The sequence below is a fragment of the Balaenoptera musculus genome, chromosome X, assembly GCF_009873245.2.
Source record: "Balaenoptera musculus isolate JJ_BM4_2016_0621 chromosome X, mBalMus1.pri.v3, whole genome shotgun sequence".
Lineage (NCBI taxonomy): Eukaryota > Metazoa > Chordata > Mammalia > Artiodactyla > Balaenopteridae > Balaenoptera > Balaenoptera musculus.
In genome coordinates, this window is record NC_045806.1 from 32,312,495 (window position 1) to 32,332,371 (window position 19,877).

General features: G+C 39.4%; 1 protein-coding gene across 1 annotated transcript; it reads right to left on the bottom strand.

Moving 5' to 3' along the window:
* Positions 1–3,004: 3,004 nt before the first annotated feature.
* LOC118888263 (protein FAM47E-like) lies at positions 3,005–4,282 on the bottom strand. The gene has a single exon (XM_036839262.1). The coding sequence runs from the start codon at positions 4,280–4,282 to the stop codon at positions 3,005–3,007; it is 1,278 nt and encodes a 425-aa protein (XP_036695157.1).
* Positions 4,283–19,877: the final 15,595 nt, after the last annotated feature.

Sequence of the window (19,877 nt, forward strand, 5' to 3'; positions counted from 1 at the left end):
ATCATACTAAGTGAAGTAAGTCAAACAGAGAAAGACAAATATCATATGATATTGCTTATATGTGGAAGATAATGCTTTATTTTTAATTCCTATTATACATGCTAGTAGAGGTGTCATATGGGCAACTGATCATAGCAATCTGGAGTTCACCGCTGAAGATAAAAATTGGGGGGGGGGTCACACCTAGAGGGGTGGGATAGGGAGGGTGGGAGGGAGACGCAAGAGGGAGGGGATATGGGAATGTATGTATACATATAGCTGATTCACTTTTTTATACAGCAGAAACTAACATAACATTATACAGCAATTATACTCCAATAAAGATGTAAAAAAAAAATAAAAGTATCTACAAAAAATTTTTAAAACTTGGGGGGTCAATAGATGCATAGAGATAGTAGATAAAATCATGCTATTCTATTGAATTACCTGGGGAGTTAGTCCCAAGACTGAGCTCTGGGTGAATCCAACTCTGAGGTCAGAAACAGGAGACTTTGAAATTCAAGTTTCAAACCGAGAAGGAGCAGAACAACAGGAATTGTGGTGTTAGAAGAACAGAAAAATGGGGGATTGCAAAAAGCAATGAGTTACTTATCAGGTCCAATGCTCTTGAATACGATGAAACTATTAACTGGATTTTGCCATGACACCTTATTGGTGACCTCGACAAGAAAGTTTCACTAGCAAAGCAGAACAAAATTCTGGTTGGAATGAATTCAAGAGACCCTGGGAGATGAAGATGTGGAAACAATGATTTTTAAACGACTCTTTTTGGTAATTTTTCTACAAAGTGGAGCAGAAAATATAGAGTGGTAGCTGGAGAGAAAAATTACGTCAAGAGAATTTTTATTTTGTTTTGTTTGGTTATTTCAGATGATGTGAGTTATGAGAGCCTTTTTTGGTTTTGGTTTGTTTGTTTGCTTTTTAATGACAGGAATTATCCCCCAAAAGACAGAACAATAATATAGGAGACTAAGGAGGCAAATACAGGACAAATATTTAATTGGGCAAAGTGTTGGGATCCAATGCACAAAGGAAAGGCTTTGCCTCAGTAGAATAAAGAGTTCATCCTTTGTCTCCAAGGGGATAGAGAATATGGGTACAGATGTCACTGGCCTGGTAGATGTGGTGATGGGAGGAAAAGACAGTTCTCTTCTAAATTTTTTAATTTTATCAGTGAAGTACAAAGCAATGCTTTGAGAAGGAGAAATGGAAACAGGGTGTTGGACAATTGATGACAGAAATACGATGATCATTGGAAAATGGGAAAATATATTGATGAGGGAAATGGGGCAGAACTTTCAGCTAGCGTTGAAGGCTCATTTAAGATTCATGCCATATGTAACCAGTCAGTGTGGTATGTGTTTTTCTCTAGCCATATTTAACTGTTGGGGTGCAAGTACAAGAATGGCAGAGATTAAGATTTAACCAGGACTGGGGTTTTCTCAGAAGAATATAAGAGCGGGAGAGAGAGGCAAAGGAGTTAAAAGTAGACTCAAAGAAGGGATAGTAGTGGACGGTGGAGTCTAAGCTGGGAAAGTAAGGAACTGAGAGCAAGGCACAATTAAGTGCCTTGAAAGAGTGGTAAGGGTCACTGGATTGGAAACGTGTTGGAATTGAAGAATCGGAGGTTTGGGAATATTAAAAGGGGTGATCAACTAGGTAAAAAGCAGGGATCGGAAGGTGGAATAATTGAAATTGAGATTTGAAGTTGGTGTAATTATCGCCCAAAACAAAGTCTAGAGTCTGACTGTAGGGATTGGTGTCTGTAGTGAGATGAGGACAAGACGAATGGAGCTAATGCCAGGATTTGAATGGATAGTCTTTGTGAATATTTAAATCAAGAACGTTGATGAGAGTAGTCACAGGGAGCAAGTCAGGAATTCAGACACTAAGTAACCTCAGTGAAAATGGGGAAGTGAGTGAAAAGGGAGTAGTTGATTGCAATGAGGATGTTGGTGAATCCTACACCCTGATGGCTGTGTTCCCTTCTCACGAGGGTGAAGTATATACACATACTTCCATTTACGGATAAATTCCTTCATTACTGGAAAGAGAAGTGTGCTGCAAATCTGTGCTACAAATCTTTCTAGCTACAAATTTCCTGTCCCAGGCAATCTTACCTGTTATTTTGGAAATGTAGAGAAGTTGCTTGATTTCTTATTTTGCATTTATGAGTGAGTTTTAAATCGCTATTCATGAAATGCAAAGATTAATCTTACTTGAATAGATATGTGTGGATATTTGATGGTGCTGTGTAGTTTTGCTCGCACAGACCTATTTTGCACACTAGATTTGCCAAGAACTTGAAGCTCCCTGCTATTCTGCACCTGTGTTATATGATATGGAAACACTCTTTTCACAGTGAATTTTTATGAATATGGTAAAAATTTTAAGTATGTTCAGTTGGGAAGCATGACAAAAGAGCATAACTAAAGTTTCACCTGTAATTTTGGTAAATAGTTTTCAATCTGTTTTGGGGGCTTGATGCAATCCTAATAAGGGGGATAACAATTTCATTATTAAATGGGGCTAACATTATTTTGGCTGCAGATTTCAAGTTTTGCTTAAGAAAGTAATTGTCATGATGAATTCATTATAATTTTAATACAAATAGAACTCTCTGACTCCTTTTTCTCAGCACAGTTATTTTGAAATTTATCCCGTTTTGTAGCTGGCCTAACTAGATCATACTTTTAAAAAGTAATTCTTCTTTATTTATGGTTTTATTTTTACAAATAATTGATACAACAATGCAGTATTCACAACATTATAAAATGTGAGAAGAGTATATGTGAATATTGATTTCATAATTGATAAAATTTCTATAATATTGATGAACCCAAGCAGAAGGTCACTGAGAAATATTTATAAGCATTAGGTGTTAAATTAACAGATGTAGAATCAAAGTTGTACATGCATGGTGGGATGGACACTCACCATGAATTCTGATTGATATTAAAATGAGAGAGAGAAATAGCCAGGTAAGTAGTAAATAGAAAACTGTCTAAACATCTTCCCGTGCATCATCTCCATTTTGGCTGATTTTTATTACTTTGTGTATAGGAGTCTTAACAGAATCATCTTTCCATCCCTTCCTGAGGAACAGCCTCTCAGGGATGTCTGGTATCCTGTAGCCCTTGCTTAGAATGAACTCTTTAAATGCTATTACTGTTCCATAAAGATCTTCAAGAATGTCGTGTTCAGGAAGCTTCTTTCTAAAACTCCCATCTTCAAGTAAGACGTTGGGGTCAATTGAAGGTTCGTCATTTACTAGCTTTTTCCACAACTTGGGCTTCAGGTACGATGCACCATACCTCATCTCCACCGAGCTGGGTTTATAAGGATTCTGTGGTTTCTGGGGTTTCCTCTCCCAGTTTCCTTCCTCTCTGGGTAATTTTATCTTCTCCATTTTCTCTAGCCCGATGCTGTCCTTTACCTTTGAAGGGACCTGGGTTACTTTCTTCGTGTAGACTGTATCCTGGGCAGGTGGCCACTCCCAGCCAGCCTCACACGGTTTCGTGATGAGCGCTTCATCAGTGCCCAAGTTTCCAAAAGCAGCAACCCATTTGAAGGATTTACGAATGGCTTTCGGTACTTCTCTGTGAACAGGAGGATCAGTGAGTGAATCCTTTCTGCTTGACTTCTTGTCTTCGTGATGCAAACTGGCTGGATGTGACACAGGAGGCTTCTTTGGAGGTTCCAGGTAGACCTTGGCAGGACTTTTTTTACGAAGCTTTGTGGGGGACTTCGTTCTTTTCCTGGGGCCCTGACAATAAGCCCATGTGTCCTCCAGCTTCCCGTCAGGGTCGAGCACGTCCAGCACCTTTAATAAGAGGTCTGCAGGTAGATCTTCCTCCAGATTCGGGTAGAGAGCCAAGGGATGCTTGGTCAGGTGGGCTTCAATGTCCTCCACGAATGCCTTCTGTGCTAGCTGGGCTGGCAAGAGCGTGGAAAACAGGTCTGCTTCCGTGGGCAGCTTTTTCTGACTCTTTTTGGGGGCATGCTGGGGAACTCTGTGAGCAATCACGGGGAGAAAGCCCTCCTTAGGGCTGCGAGTGATCAGATCTTCACAAGGTGGGCAACCCTTCCGGAAGTCGTCCAGCCGCTCTTTCACAAATATCCACCACCGGCTGTCCAGGGGGGTGGGGAGCTTCGGGAGCATCTTCTTGTGCTTTGCGAAACACTTGGAGGGTAACTTGTCTTTGTACCAGGGCTTGCAGGTCATGCCCAGGGGCATCGGTTCCAGTGGCCCCGGTCCTAGCAGCCACTTCTTGTCCGCCATGGTTCCCCTGGCCCCTGGGGGGGCCACCGCTTCAATAGTTTGCTGTTCGGGCCTCTCCGGTTGCTAGGAGACCATGTAGCCAGGTGCAGCCAGGTTCTTCCCGGAGGCGGGTCAACGCAGGCGCCCTGTGAAGCCTGCATTTCTCCCAGGATGGGCGGTGGGTGAAAGCACATTCCTTTCTGTTGTCCTTACTGTTCCGTTGTATGGACGTAGTGCCATTTATTTATCCATTCACCTTTTGATGGACATTTGGGTTGTTTACGGTTTGAGGCTATTATAAATAAAGCTGCCACAAATATTTGTGTTCCTGTTTTTGTATGTCCATGTACATACTTTCATTTCTCTTGGGTAAACTTTAGCTATGAGTGGCATGGTGGGAGCAGGTGATGTTTTATGTTTTAGACCACCACCAAACTTTTCCAAAGTGGTTGTACTAATTAATATTCCTTCTAGTTGTGTATGAGAATGGCGCTTTGTCTACATACTCCCTAACACTCGGTAAGGGTAGTCATTTTCATTGTGGCTGCTCTAATAGGTGTGTAGTGGCATCTCATTGTGGTTTTAATTTGCATTTCCCTGAGGACTACTGGTGTTGAACATCTGTTCATGTGCTTATTTGCCATTCATATCTCTCCTTTGCTGAAGAATCTGTTCAAACTTTTGCACTTTTTAAAATTGTGCTGCTTGACATCTCTTGTTCTGAGGATTCTTTGTGTATTCTGGATGCACTATGATCTGTAAATCTTTTTCTCCATCTGTGCTTTGTCTTTCCATTGTCTTAACACCGTCTTTCAAAGGGCAGTTTTTACATTTGATGAAGTCCAGTGTATCAGTTTGTTCTTTTATGGATTGTCTTTTTGTGTTGTATATAAGAAAACTGCCTATCCATAGGTCATGAAGACTTTTTTCATTCTGCTAAAATTTGTATAATCTTAGGTTTTACATTGAGATCTGTCATCTATTTCAATTTAACTTTTTAGATGATGAATGATATGGATCAAAGTTATTCTTTTTAGTTTTATTTTTTGCCTGTGGATATCCAGTAGTTCCAGAATTTTTTTTGAAAAGAGGAGCTTTTCTCCACTGAATTACTTTTGTAGCTTTGGGAGTGTAAGTTGTCCCTATTTTTGTGGGTCCATTTCTAGACACACGTTTCTGTTTCATTGAATCTTCTGTCTTTACACCAGTTCTGCTCTGTGTTGATTATATTTTACAGTAAGTTTAAAATTAGGCTGTATTCGTCCTCCAACTTCTTTATTCTTTTACAAAGTTGTCTTGACTCTTGTAGGTCTTTTGAATTTCTGTAGGAATTTTAGAATCAATTTGTCAATGTCTTAAAAAAAAACCTGTGGGGATTTTGATTAGGATTTTATGGAATCTACAAATAAATTTTGAGATAATTGGCAGCTTAACAATATTGAGTTTCCTGACCCATGACAAAGGTACATCTCTTCATTTATGTATGTATGCTTTCATTTATCTGAGCAATATTTTGTAGTTGTCAGTGTATAGGTCTTTCACATCTTTTTTGTGTTCAGCCTCTCTGAACTTCTATTTCATCTCTTTTTGCCTTTAATTTCTACTATGGAAAGATATAAAGTTTGTTCTTGCTGAACTATCAAGAAAGCTCTTATTTTATTACTTAAATAATTCAATGGAAAGAGCATGACAGTGAACATTTATATTATTTCCAGACTTGCAAAAGAAACCACCACCAAGATGATGTGTTGTGTAAAGTACGTACAACTTTAGTAAAAGAAACAAATCAGCCACTATAACTTATAATTGGAAGCATACTAGAATAATGACAAACCAAAAGTTTTATGAGTTTTAGGAATTAAAGAATTACATCATTGAAACTCAGCTTTAAACTATCAGGAGAGGCACAAATTATTTTCTATAATAATGCAATAATATTTGGTATAGGGAAAAATGTCAAAGGATAAACTATCATTCCTGATTTCATGAAGGAGAACCATTTCACAATGGTACCTTGGTATCCGCCTGGGATTAGTTCCAGGACTCCCCTTGGATACCAAAATCCACAGATGTTCAAGTCCCTTATATAAAATGGTGCAGTATTTACATATAACTTATGTACATTCCTGTATACTTTAAATCATCTCTAGATTGCTTATAATACCTCTTGCAAAGTAAATGCTGTGTAAATACTTGCCAGCGTGCCGCAAATTCATGTTTTGCCTTTGGGGATTTTTTGGAATTTTCTTTTTCCAAATATTTTCCATCTGCAGTCGGCTGAGTCCATGGATGCAGAACCCAAAGATATGGAGGGCCGACTGTACTACGCCATTTTATATAAAGGACTTGAGCATCCACGGATTTTGGTATCTGCGTGGGTCCTGGAACCAGTCTCCTTCAGTTACTGGTGGACAGACGACCGTATTCTTCTTATAGACTCTATTCTTTCTAGCTCATCTCCTCTGCTCCACACTGATGTAGATTCTTCCTTTTTAAATAACAGCTTTATTGAGATATAATTTACATATTAACAATTCTCTCATTTAAAGTGTACAAGTTAATGGATTTTAGTGTATTAACAGGATTGTGCAGCCATCAAAACAATCAGTTTTGACACATTGTCACGAACCTCAAAGGAACGCCATACCCATTAGCAGTCACCTCGTCCATCCCCCAGCCGCCTCAGCCCTTGACAGCCACTAGTCTACTTTCTGTCTCTTTAGATTGACCTATTCTGGACATTTTATATGAATGGAATCATAGACTATGTGGTCATTTTTGACTGGCTTCTTTCATTTAGCATACTGTTTTCAAGTTTCATCCATGGTGAAGCATGTATATGTACGTCATTTCTTTTTATTGCCAAATACTAATCAATTATGTAGATATACCGTATTTAACTTATCCATTCGTCTGTTGATGAACATTTGGGGTTTTCCACTTTTCTGTTGTTATGAATAATGCTATGAACCTTCATGTACGGAGTTTTTTTCTATTCAGTCTTTTGAAATGTATTAATCTTTTTCCCCCTCTTTAGTGAGGTATAATTGATAATTTAAAATTTCATATTTTTAAGGTATACAACTTGATAATCTGATAAACATATACATAGTGAAACATTCACCACAATCAAACTAATTAACATATTCATCACCTCAGATAGTTACCATCTTCTGTTGTGGGTATTGAAAACACTTAAGATCTACCCTCTCAGAAAATTTCAAATATACAGTATTGTTAACTATATTCACTGTGGTGTACATTAGATCTCCAGAATTTATTCATCTTAAATGACTGAAAATTTGTCCCCCTTGACCAACAACCTTCCCATCTCCCCCTCCCCCCAGCCTCTGACAACCAACTCTACTACTACTATTCTCTGCTTCTAGGAGTTTGACTCTTTTAGATTCAACATATAAATGAAATCATGCAGTATTAGTTTTTCTGCATCTGGATTATTTCACTTAGGATGATGCCCTCCAGATTCATCCATGTTGCTAAAGGCAGGATTTTCTTCTCTTTCAAGGCTGAATAATATTCGTGTGTGTGTGTGTGTGTGTGTGTGTGTGTGTGCCTCATATTTTCTTTATCTGTTCATCTCTGAACAGATATTTAATTTGTTTCCATATCTTGGCTATTGTGAATAATGCTGCAGTGAACGTTGGAGTGAGTATATCTCAATATCCTGATTTCATTTCCTTTGGATGTATACCCCAAAATGAGATTGCTGGATCATAAGGTAGTTCTATTTTTAATATTTTGAGGAATCTCCATACTGTTTTAAAGAATGGCTATCCCATGTTCTTGGATTGTAAGAATCAACATTGTGAAAATGACTCTACTATCCAAAGCAATCTACAGATTCAATGCAATCCCTATCAAACTACCAATGGCATTTTTCACAGAACTAAAACAAAAAATTTCACAATTTGTGGGGAAACACAAAAGACCCCGAATAGCCAAAGCAATCTTGAGAAAGAAAAACGGAGCTGGAGGAATCAGGCTCCCTGACTTCAGACTATTCTACAAAGCTACAGTCATCAAGACAGTATGGTACTGGCACAAAGACAGAAATATAGATCAATGGAACAGGATAGAAAGCCCAGAGATAAACCCACGCACATACGGTCACCTTATCTTTGATAAAGGAGACAAGAATATACAATGGAGAAAAGACAGCATCTTCAATAAGTGGTGCTGGGAAAACTGGACAGCTACATGTAAAAGAATGAAATTAGAATACTTCCTAACACCATACACAAAAATAAACTCATAATGGATTAAAAGCCTAAATGTAATGCCAGGCACTATAAAGCTCTTAGAGGAAAACATAGGCAGAACACTCTATGACATAAATCACAGCAAGATCCTTTTTGATCCACCTCCTAGAGAAATGGAAATAAAAACAAAAATAAACAAATGGGACCTAATGAAACTTAAAAGCTTTTGCATAGCAAAAGAAACCATAGACAAGACGAAAAGACAACCCTCATAATGGGAGCAAATATTTGCAAATGAAGCAACTGACAAAGGATTAATCTCCAAAATTGACAAGCAGCTCATGCAGCTCCATATCAAATAAACAAACAACCCAGTCCAAAAATGGGCAGATGTCCTAAATAGACATTTCTCCAAGGAAGATATACAGATTGCCAACAAACACATGAAAGAATGCTCAACATCACTAATCATTAGAGAAATGCAAATCAAAACTCCAATGAGGTATCACCTCACACCGGTCAGAGTGGCCATCATCAAATAATCTACAAACAATAAATGCTGGAGAGGGTGTGGAGCAAAGGGAACCCTCTTGCACTGTTGGTGGGAATGTAAATTGATACAGCCACTGTGGAGAACAGTATGGAGGTTCCTTAAAAAACTAAAAATAGAACTACCATACGACCCAGCAATCCCACTACTGGGCATATACCCTGAGAAAACCATAATTCCAAAAGAGTCATGTACCACAGTGTTCATTGCAGCTCTATTTACAATAGCCAGGACATGGAAGCAACCTAAGTGTCCATCGACAGATGAATGGATAAAGAAGATGTGGCCCATGTATACAATGGAATATTACTGAGCCATAAAAGGAAACGAAATTGAGTTATTTGTAGTGAGGTGTATGGACCTGGTGTCTGTCATACAGAGTGAAGTAAGTCAGAAAGAGAAAAAAAAATACCGTATGCTAACACATATATATGGGATCTAAAAAAAACAGAAAAGGTTCTGAAGAACCTAGGGTCAGGAGGAATAAAGACGCAGATGTAGAGAATGGACCTGAGGACACGGGGAGGGGGAAGGGTAAGCTGGGACGAAGTGAGAGAGTGGCATGGACTTATATATACTACCAAATGTAAAATAGATAGCTAGTGGGAAGCAGCCGCATAGCACAGGGAGATCAGCTCGGTGCTTTGTGACCACCTAGAGGGGTGGGATAGGGAGGGTGGGAGGGAGGGAGATGCAAGAGGGAAGAGATATGGGGATATATGTATATGTATAGCTGATTCACTTTGTTATAAAGCAGAAACTAAGACACCATTGTAAAGCAATTATACTCCAATAAAGATGTTAAAAAAAAAAAAAAAGAATGGCTATCCCAATTTACATTCCCACCAACAATGCACAAGGGTTCCATTTCTCTACATCCTCAACAACACGTTATCTTTTGTCTTTTTGATAATAGCTATTCTGAAAGGTGTGAGATGATATCTCATTGTGGTTTTGATTTGCATTTCCCTGATGATTCGTGAGGTCAAGCACCCTTTCCTACCTTTTGGCCATTTGTATCTCTTCTTTGTAGAAATTTAGGTCTTTTGCCCATTTTTTAATTGAGAGCTTTTTTTTTTGGCTATTGAGTTGTATGACTTACTGATAAATATTGGGTATTAAGCCTTATGAGATATACGGTTTGAAAGTATTTCCCCCCATTCTGCAGATCGCCTTTTCACTCTGTTGATTGTTCCCTTTGCTTTGCAGAAGCTTTTGCTTTTGATACAATTTCACTTGAGTGCTTTTGCTTTTGTTGCCTGTGCTTTTGCTGACCTATCCACAAAATAATTGCCCAGATCAACGTCAAGAAGCTTTTTCCCCATGTTTTCTTCTAGTAGTTTTACAGTTTCAGGTTTAATGTTTAAATCTTAATCCATCTTGAGTTGTTTTTTTTAATATGGGGTGAGATAATTTCCTTCTTCTGCATGTTGATATCCAGTTTTCCCAGCACCATTTATTGAAGAGAGTATCTTTTCCCCGTTGGGTGTTCTTAGCAGCCTTGTCAAAGATCAATTGACCATAGATGTATGGATTTATTTCTGGGCTCTCTGTTCTGTTCCTTTGGTCTCTATGTCTGTTTTTCATGCCAGTATCATGCTGTTTTGATTACTGTAGCCTTGCAATATATTTTGAAATCAGGAAGTGTGATTCTTATTTCTCAGGATTGCTTTGGCTATTTGGGGTCTTAAATTTGTTAAGATTTGTTTTGCGACCTAACGTGTTCTATCCTGGAGAAGGTTCTGTATACACTCGAGAAGAATGTGTGTTCTTCTACTCTTGGATGCTAACTACTGTATATGTCTGTTATGTCAGTTTGGTCTATAGTGTTCTCAAATCAGCTGTTTCCTTCTGGATTTTCTGTCTGGATGTTCTATCTACTATCATAAGTAGAAGTCTCCTACTATTGAAGTCTCCTACTATTATTGTACTGCTGTCAGTTTCTGCCTTTAGATCTGTCAATATTTTTTCCAACTTAATTGATGTATGATTGACAAATAAAAATTTTGTATATTTAAGACATACAACATGAAGATCTATCAATATCTGCTTTATGTATTTAGGTGTGTCTATATTTATAAATGTTATATCACCCTGTTGAATTGACCCTTTCATCATTATGCAGTGACCTTCTTTGTCTCCAAAGACAGTTTTAGACTCAAAGTCTGTTTTGTCTGATATAAGTGTAGTTACCCTTGCCAGGCTGGAGAGGCTGAGCCAAGCTGGACAGGGCTAATATGAGAGCATCCCTTTGAGGGCCCACCCTGTAACCCCACCTTTTAAAACTATGGTGCTGCTCCACCAGGGTCAAGGACAGGAACTTGGCACTCTCCATGCTCCTGCTACACTCCATCTGGTGCCAGCATCACATGAAAAAAACAAAAAAAGCCAGTGCCTAGAATTGACTCTCTTTTTTTCTCCTATAGCACCCTAAACATATGTCCAATAAATACATATCCATATCAACCAACTCTTGTGGGAGTAATAAGTTGACATGAGCAAAAGCTAATACATGAGTTTCATGCTAAGGAGGCTTGAGAAGCTAATAGGCTTTTCTGGGGTTTTTTTTTGTTTTTATCATTTTACTAATATGTTGACCTGCACCTGTGAATCCATACGGCTCATGTATGCCACAGAATCTAACAGGAGGAAGCACGTGCAATGCCAAAATATAAAAAATGGAGGAGGAAAAAATCGAGGCTATCAGAGGAGATACGAGTGTGGATTTATCGCAGTATTTTTGGGTGGCTATCAGTGGATCAGCTCAGAATTCAGTTCAAGATTTGGTATCTGGGCACTGTCCTACGTAGGCCCTCCTTACTTAGCTATCAGAGCTTGTAGCACTCCAAACAAGCTCACGATCCAAAAGATTTCAAAAAACAGCTTGTGTATACTGATAAGAAATGCTTTTTGTGCTCCCTTTTAAGCATATACATTGAAAAAATAATAGACAATCTAGAACTGTTTCCTTAACCTTTGGGGTCCTTTTCTCATGTGTAAAAGGAAGTGGTTGAAGCAGATTATCTGGCTTTGTGGACCAAGATAATTTCTTCTTTTCATTTGGGTTTTTTTTTTTTAATTGAAGTATAGTTGCTGTACAATATTACATATGTTTTCATTGTACAATATAGTGATTCACAATTTTTAATGGACCAAGATAATTTAAAGGAAGATTTTTTTCATAAATATCTGAAAAATCTCGGTGTGAGGAGAATATAAAAGTATCATCTTAATGATCTCGAACCAGAAACAAAGAGCTTTATCCTTTCATTCAGAACAAAATGAAGTTCTTCTACCTTGGAGATAAGCAGACTTTTTAGGAATTGGATCAATGCATTTAGAAAATAATTTACTCCTCTGTATTAAAGAGTTCCTGGTTGCCAGGCAGGGGTGCAGCTGCTTCCCAAAGTATAAGCCTTTTGCCCCATTGTCACCCAAGATTAGTGCTCTAAGGAAAGAGTTGTTTGCTCTCCTTTTAAACAGTCACCTTATTGTTTCTTTCTTTCTTTTTTTTTTCCGATCCAAACAGTAATTGAATGAGGCGCTCATTTATCTGCAGTTTAATTGTCGTTACCATCTTGCCTCCAAGAGTTTTCAATGTTCAAATGGGTTACTGAAACAGCACTTTCTGTTAGGGAAAAAGGTTACATTGACGGCCCCCTCCCTCTCAGAACATATTAACTCTATGTATTAAGGACTGGCTGGAGTTTTTTTTCCTAGTCAACACCAAGAATGGCATGGGTCAGTGGACACCTCGATAGGCTTGATAGCAAAAGTATTATACAGCCCTTAATATATATTTTAATATTTATCAACTATTGCTTGTCAGTGTTGTGTCCCAGTATCTCTGTGATTCTTTCACTTACCCATGTAAATGGACCAACCCAATTCAACGGAAAATTTGAACAAAAAGCACTTTTTATTGAAATATAATTGATGTACAATATTATTTAAGTTACAGGTGTACAATATAGTGATTCACAATTTTTAAAGGTTATACTCCATCTATAGTTATTATAGAATATTGGCTATATTCCCTCTGTACAATATATCCTTGTAGCTTCTTTTATACCTAATAGTTTGTACCTCCTACTCCCCTATCCCTATGTTACTCCTTCCCCCCTTCCCTGTCCCCACTGGTAAACAGTAGTGTCACTAGTGTGTTCTCTATGTCTGTGAGTCTGCTTCTGTTTTGTTATGTTCACTAATTTGTTGTATTCTTTAGACTCTACATATAAGTAATATCATACAGTATGTGTCTTTGTCTGACTTATTTCACTTAGCATAATACCCTCTGGTGTCCATCCATGTTGCCCCAAATGGCAAACTTTCATTCTTTTTTATGGCTGAGTAACATTCCATTGTATGAGTGTATGTATGTAGGTGTATACACACACACACACACACACACACACACTACATCTTCTTTATCCGTTCATCTGTTGATGGACACTTAGGTTGCTTCCATGTCTTGGCTATTGTAAATAGCGCTGCTATGAACATTGGGATGCACATATCTTTTCGAATTAGTGGTTTTGGTTTTTTGGTTTTTTTTTTTAAACCATATGTCCCAGCAATTCCCAGTGGAATTGCTGGGTCATATGGTAGTTCTAGTTTTAGTTTTCTGAGAAACCTCCATACTATTTTCCACAGTAGCTGCACCAATTTACATTCCCTCCCACAGTGTACAAGAGTTCCCTTGTCTCCATATCCTTGACAACATTTGTTATTTGTGTTCTTTTTGATGATAGCCATTCTGACAGGCGTGAGGTGATATCTCATTGTGGTTTTGATTTGTATTTCCCTGATGATCAGTGCTGTTGAGCATCTTCTCCTATTGGCCATCTGCATTTCCTCTTCGGAAAAATGCCTATTCAGGTCTTCTGCCTGTTTTTTTTGTTTGTTTGTTTATTTTGTTTTTGTTTTTCAATTTTTTGCCTGTGCGGCATGTGGGATCTTAGTTCCCCGACCAGGGATCGAACCCGCGTCCCCTGCATTGGAAGCGCAGAGTGTTAACCACTGGACCGCCAGGGAAGTCCCTTCTGTCTGTTTTTTAGTTGGGTTTTTTTAATGTTGAGTTGTATGAGCTATTTATATATTTTAGATATTAACCCCTTATCAGTCATATGATTTGCAAATATTTTCTCATTCAGTAGGTTGTCTTTTTGTTTTGTCGATGGTTTCCTTTGCTATGCAAAAGCTTTTAAGTTTAATTAGGTCCCATTTGTTTTTTTTGTTTTTAATTTTATTTCCTTAGGTTTAAGAGACAGATCAAAAAATATTGCTGTGATTTATGTCAGAGAGTGTGAGCAAGAAGGACTTTGAATTATCACCGGTAGAATGGTAGACTACATTTTAACATTATGAAACTGTCTTTAAAAGCAAGAAGAGAAGATCTAATTAATTGTCAAACACTAATAAATGTTTCTGGTTTTTTAAAAAATAAATTTATTTTATTTATTTATTTTTGGCTGCGTTGGGTCTTTGTTGCTGTGCGTGGGCTTTCTCTAGTTGCGGCGAGCGGGGGCCTACTCTTTGTTGCGGTGCGCAGGCTTCTCATTGCGGTGGCTTCTCTTGTTGTGGAGCACAGGCTCTAGGCACACGGGCTTCAGTAGTTGTGGCATGCAAGCTGAGTAGTTGTGGCTCACGGTCTCTAGAGCGCAGGCTCAGTAGTTGTGGCACACGGGCTTGGTTGCTCTGCGGCATGTGGGATCTTCCCGGACCAGGGCTGGAACCCATGTCCCCTGCACTGGCAGGCGGATTGTTAACCACTGCACCACCAGGGAAGTCCCAATGTTTCTGTTTTTAAATACACTGCTCGGTTCCTGGTCCCCGCTGACCCCCTAGCCTGGCATTGCTGCCCAGATCTTGATTTCCTTAGAGAGTGAGTAAAGATGGGGGCTAGAAGGAATCCTAACAGATCCTGAGGAAGAAAACCAGTGAACGTTCTTTCTGGTTTTGCCACTGGTATGCAGAGTGCATGCATTTATACACATAGAAAAGTGCCCAGAGTCTTCACTTAGAGTCATTCTATGTCTGATTGCTTTCTAAAGGAATCTGTGTAGCTACATTCACAGATTCACGTTTTTGTTATCTGAAAGGAGAAAATGAATGCAGTAGTGCAGTTAAGAGCTCACATGTTAGGTATGAAAAGGAAAAGTGCCGATGGTGATATTTGATTTGTTGCGTGTGTGGGAGAATGTTTGATTTTATTTCTGAGAATAGAGTTTAAATAATAAGGTTGGTCATTTCATTTCATAATTATGTGATTTTTACATGGGTTTGGGCATCTACATTAAGAATCTCAAAGCATTTTTTTAAATGTATTTTCTTGGCTGCTGCGCCGCTCAGCACGTGCAGTCTTAGCTCCCCGACCAGGGATCCAACCTACGCCCCTTGCGTTGGAAGCACGGAGTCTTAACCACTGGACCACCAGGGAAGTCCCTCAAAGCATTTTAAAAAGTAGGTTCATTGGCTCATTCATATTGGGGAACGAATTAGGGACAACCAGTTGTCAACCATCACCTGCAAAAGATGTTCACATAAAAATAGCAAAAATTGGGAACTCCCTGGCGCCCCAGTGGTTAGGACTCAGTGGTTTCACTACCGAGGGCGTGAGTTCAGTCCCTGGTCGGGGAACTAAGATCCCACGAGGCACACACAGCAAGGCCGGAAAAAAAAAAAAAAAAAAAAAGCAGAAATTGTAGAAGAGGGAAAAGCCTAAAGAAAATACACAGTGACTGCGGAGGGGACAAAGATGTAAAAAACTGGGGTATTGTGTGATGTTGGGACAATGCAAATCACTGGACTTTTGTATCCCATTTATTTTATCACAGGTCCCTTGGTTAAGAAAATCTTTGCACACGGTCACTTCTGTCTCAGTGTGCGTTCTTCAGACAGTGACCAACCACCAGGCAAGTCTTTAAAGGAGCAGTTGCACAAATTAGTTACATTCAAGGACTTTCATTTCTTCAGTTTAGCCCAAGGCTCTTAATCTCAGCAACAAAGTATATCTGAGACTGGCGCACTCAAGGAGTGTGTCATCTCAAGACAAAAAAGCAGAGTGCCATTCATCCATTGCTTTCTGTGCCACTGCCCACCTCCTAGGTCTTAATACCTTTGGCCTATGGCCAGGACTCCTTATCTGGTTGACTTCCCTTTAGTCTCTTTCTCACCCCTCCAATAAATCCTCCATACTGACTCTAATTGTGCATCTTTCCAGAACCAAGACCCAGCATGGCATTCTTCCTTCATTGGATTTCTGCAGCTAGAAAAAACCCCAGCTTCTCAGCTGGCCATTTAAAACCTTCCCCAGTCTTCTCCTGACCTGCCTTTTCTACTTTGTCTTCTTTACTCCCTGCGTCCTGTACAACTCCATGCTGTTGTAGCGACTGTTTCTGAATGCATCCTGCCCTCATCCACTTTCTGGGTCAAGCTCAAGCTTGCTTCTCAGCCTTGCTACTAACCCCATCCCTTTAGTGCCATTCTGGCAATGGAGTCCTACCCGTCCTCCATGACCTTGTTCAAATAATTCCCTAGAGAACCCTCCTAGATGTCTGCAGTTGGAAGCAACCTACCTTTTGCTTATATTCCCAGAACACTTTGCACCTTTTTCAGAAAACTCTTCTTCAACAGCTGGCCTTTTTGTCAATTACTACCACTGCCTCCCTCTCGCTAGATGATGAGCGCCTTTGGGGCAAAGCCTGTGCTCTAATCATCATTGTGTCCCTGATGGTACCTAGCACAGTATGAATATTTGATGGGCATTCAGGAAACATTTGGTGACAACCTAAGATAAGATTACAGTATGAATATTTGTTGGGCATTCAGGAAACATTTGGTGGCAACCTAAGATAAGATTACAGCAAGAATATCACACAAGTAGTATCCAGGAGGTAATACTGAACATCCTGTTAGTTTTAATGGTAACTTTATCTCTGGCCCTATTTGTAAAGACTGTTAGGCAATAAAGAACTTGGTAGATAAAACATTTCTATCCCCTTTACTGAAGATTGTCATTCTATCTATTTATGCTAAATCTTTATTAGAGGGGTCAAAGTCAAATAGCAGAAACAGTTGAGATTGGCATTTTAAATAGAATTTGGTGTTACCCAGGTGTAACGAAAATTTCTAGTATACGATTATTGAAAGTCAGTTCTCCTGCCATTGTGTAATATATTTTGTAGCTCATTGGTCAAGTGTTCTTCCTTGTTTGTTTTTAGAACCCTCTCCCTCCCGTGTACCGTGGCAGACAGACCAGAGAGAGTTCGTAAAGAGTACTGATAACTATCACTTATATATCTTTTTATCATGTTCTGAGCACTTTACTGTATTTTAGGTTATTTAAACTTTCTAAAATCTCTTCAAGGAAGGACTTGTTTCCTTTCTATGAATGATGAATATTAGGCTCAAAGAGCTTAAAATTTCTTGTCTCAGATCTAACAGTCAGCAAATGGCAGAACCAGGTCCCGGTCCAGATTTTCTGACTCAGGATAGCCTACTCGACCTTGGACGAGAGAACGAAGAAGAGTTGGTCTATAGAAATATCATTTGCAGTCCATCCCCAGACCCAGCCAATATTCCCAGAATATATCTAACCTCGAAAAAGTCCTTGTAATGACTAGATTTCCCTGTATAACCAAGCTTATCTATTTGTGTTTCAGCAATACCTGTATTACACTAAAAAATATCTGTGACCATTTTCCAAGATTAGTGTGGTTTGTTCTCTGAAAGAAAGAAAAAGTTATACCAGAGCTTATTAGAGCTCCAAAATGGGGAAGATGGGGTTAATGCAAGTCTTTTTTGTAAATTATCAAATTGTCTTGACCTTCAAGAAAAGTTCAGAAGGAGCTTCCTTCATTCTCTCTTTCTCTTATTTTACATTTTCACCTTTTTCTCAATACCAAAGAAGTGTTCCTAAGGAGCTCCACTCCTGAGAACAGCCTGTCCAGGTCCTTTTGCTCCGTCTTCTCCTGTATTCAGAGCCATCCATATCTTTGCCTTCATGATCCTCAAATTCAGTATTTCTTCAGTATTTCTCTCTTTTTGTTCTTCTCCTGACGGGACCAGCAGGTCATTAGATGCCCTCTCTGTGTGTCTGCCAACCTAGCTGTATTTCCCAAGTCAGAATTGGGCTGTGTGGGTTGACAAATACAAGCGTGCTCTTCGAGATAAGGGAAAAGGATATTAAAATTGAGATTGTCCCAAATCCTTTGGATGTATGGCACCATACCTATCTATGTATATTTTGTGTTCCTTTATTCTGTAGCTGTAACTTACCTTCACATGAGAGCAGAGAGGGACTTGGATACCTCCATTCCTGACTAGATGTGCGATTTAATTCTGTTATTTCTTCTAATTCGCAACACCTCTCCACAGATTCCCTTGGAAAATAGAGACTGGCTAATTTAGAAGTGTTTCACGGATATGTCATCCCTCTCTCTAGAGTGATCTTACTCCAAATTCTTGCACATAGCATTCAATAAATATTGTTGAATGAATGAATGAACGAATTGAAGTGAAACTGAGTTTATTTTAACTGTGGCACACAGGTACTCTTTGTGGTTAATATTCTCCTGTTGTCCATTCTCTGATTCTTGGCATGTGCCGCAAAGGTGAGGCCAAAGCTAAGCCAGACTCTGAATTTTCCTGATAGTGTCTCTGATAAGGTTGGGCTACTTAGTGACATTAGTGAGATGTAAAAATCTCAGATGCTTCTGATCTGCATACCTCTGCCTCATCACCACAGATGATTCAGCCCCAGTTTTATTTGATCGAGACCCCTTGGATGTTGGGAATTTCCCCACTACGCATCTTTATCACTGCAGACTTACACCAAGACTCAAGGTGCTTTTGTTTTATGACTTAAATCTGTAATATCCAGCTCCTGACATATTCTTCTCTGCACTAAGTGAGCTCAGACTTGCCCTGAAACTCAAGATATGACCCTAGAAATGTAAAAGGAGCCTTTATGAGAGGCAAAAACACATCTTCATTCTGCTGCCTGCCCATCAAATTCATTAGCTTGTTCCCAAGTCTAAAAGGAGGGTAAATGCTGAAGGCAGATGATTCACTGTGAAGTGTGAAGTTAATTAAAGTCGTTGGTAGATGTTATATGACAACAGGGGACTCTATGGAGTCTTAGTACCTACTCAGTACCTTTCATGTGTCTTGTGGTTGGGTGACCAGACATGATGCAGCCTAAACTTGAGTTGTCTCTTGCTCCTTTTCATTTCTTCCCATGGTCATGCAAGATGGTTAATGTTGTTTTCAAAGAAATTCTAGATCGGTTACTTATACCACTGAATTAAACTAGCTGGAGATCATGATCCTTTTGCTTTCCCTTGTCAGCGATGTTACGACTGGGCCCGAGGCTCACAGTTTTCAGTCTTCGCCGTCTCAGGACGTCTTTGTGCCACGTTCCTTCCTTAGGTGTTTGTGTGAGTCTCACGTGATGGTGAGGAGATGGCCAAGATGAAGGGAAGCCGAAGGGGGTCAGGAGTGGGCATTCTAAGCTAAGTGAGGAGCATAAACAAAGGTGTCAGGGAGGAACAGCACAGGATGCTTGGGAAACTGCAAACAGTTGTGTGACTTCTGTAATAAGTCAAGAAATGGGAGGAGATGAAGCCGGACAGGTCGGCAAAGCCAGGTGGGGAGGGACAAGGCCAGGTGGGGAGGGACAAGGACGCAGTGCGGTGCTGTGTTGGGGCCTCCGCACCTGGTACAGGAGCCCCCCAGGGGTGAGCCAGGAGCAATGCTGTTAGACTTACACTTACCAAAAAAAATTAATTAATTAATTAAAAAAACAGGGAATTCCCTGGCTGTCCAGTGGTTAGGACTCTGTGCT

Bases quoted from the DNA above. Each gene is read 5' to 3' on its own strand.
- LOC118888263 (XM_036839262.1), bottom strand. From the start codon at position 4,282: ATGGCGGACAAGAAGTGGCTGCTAGGACCGGGGCCACTGGAACCGATG.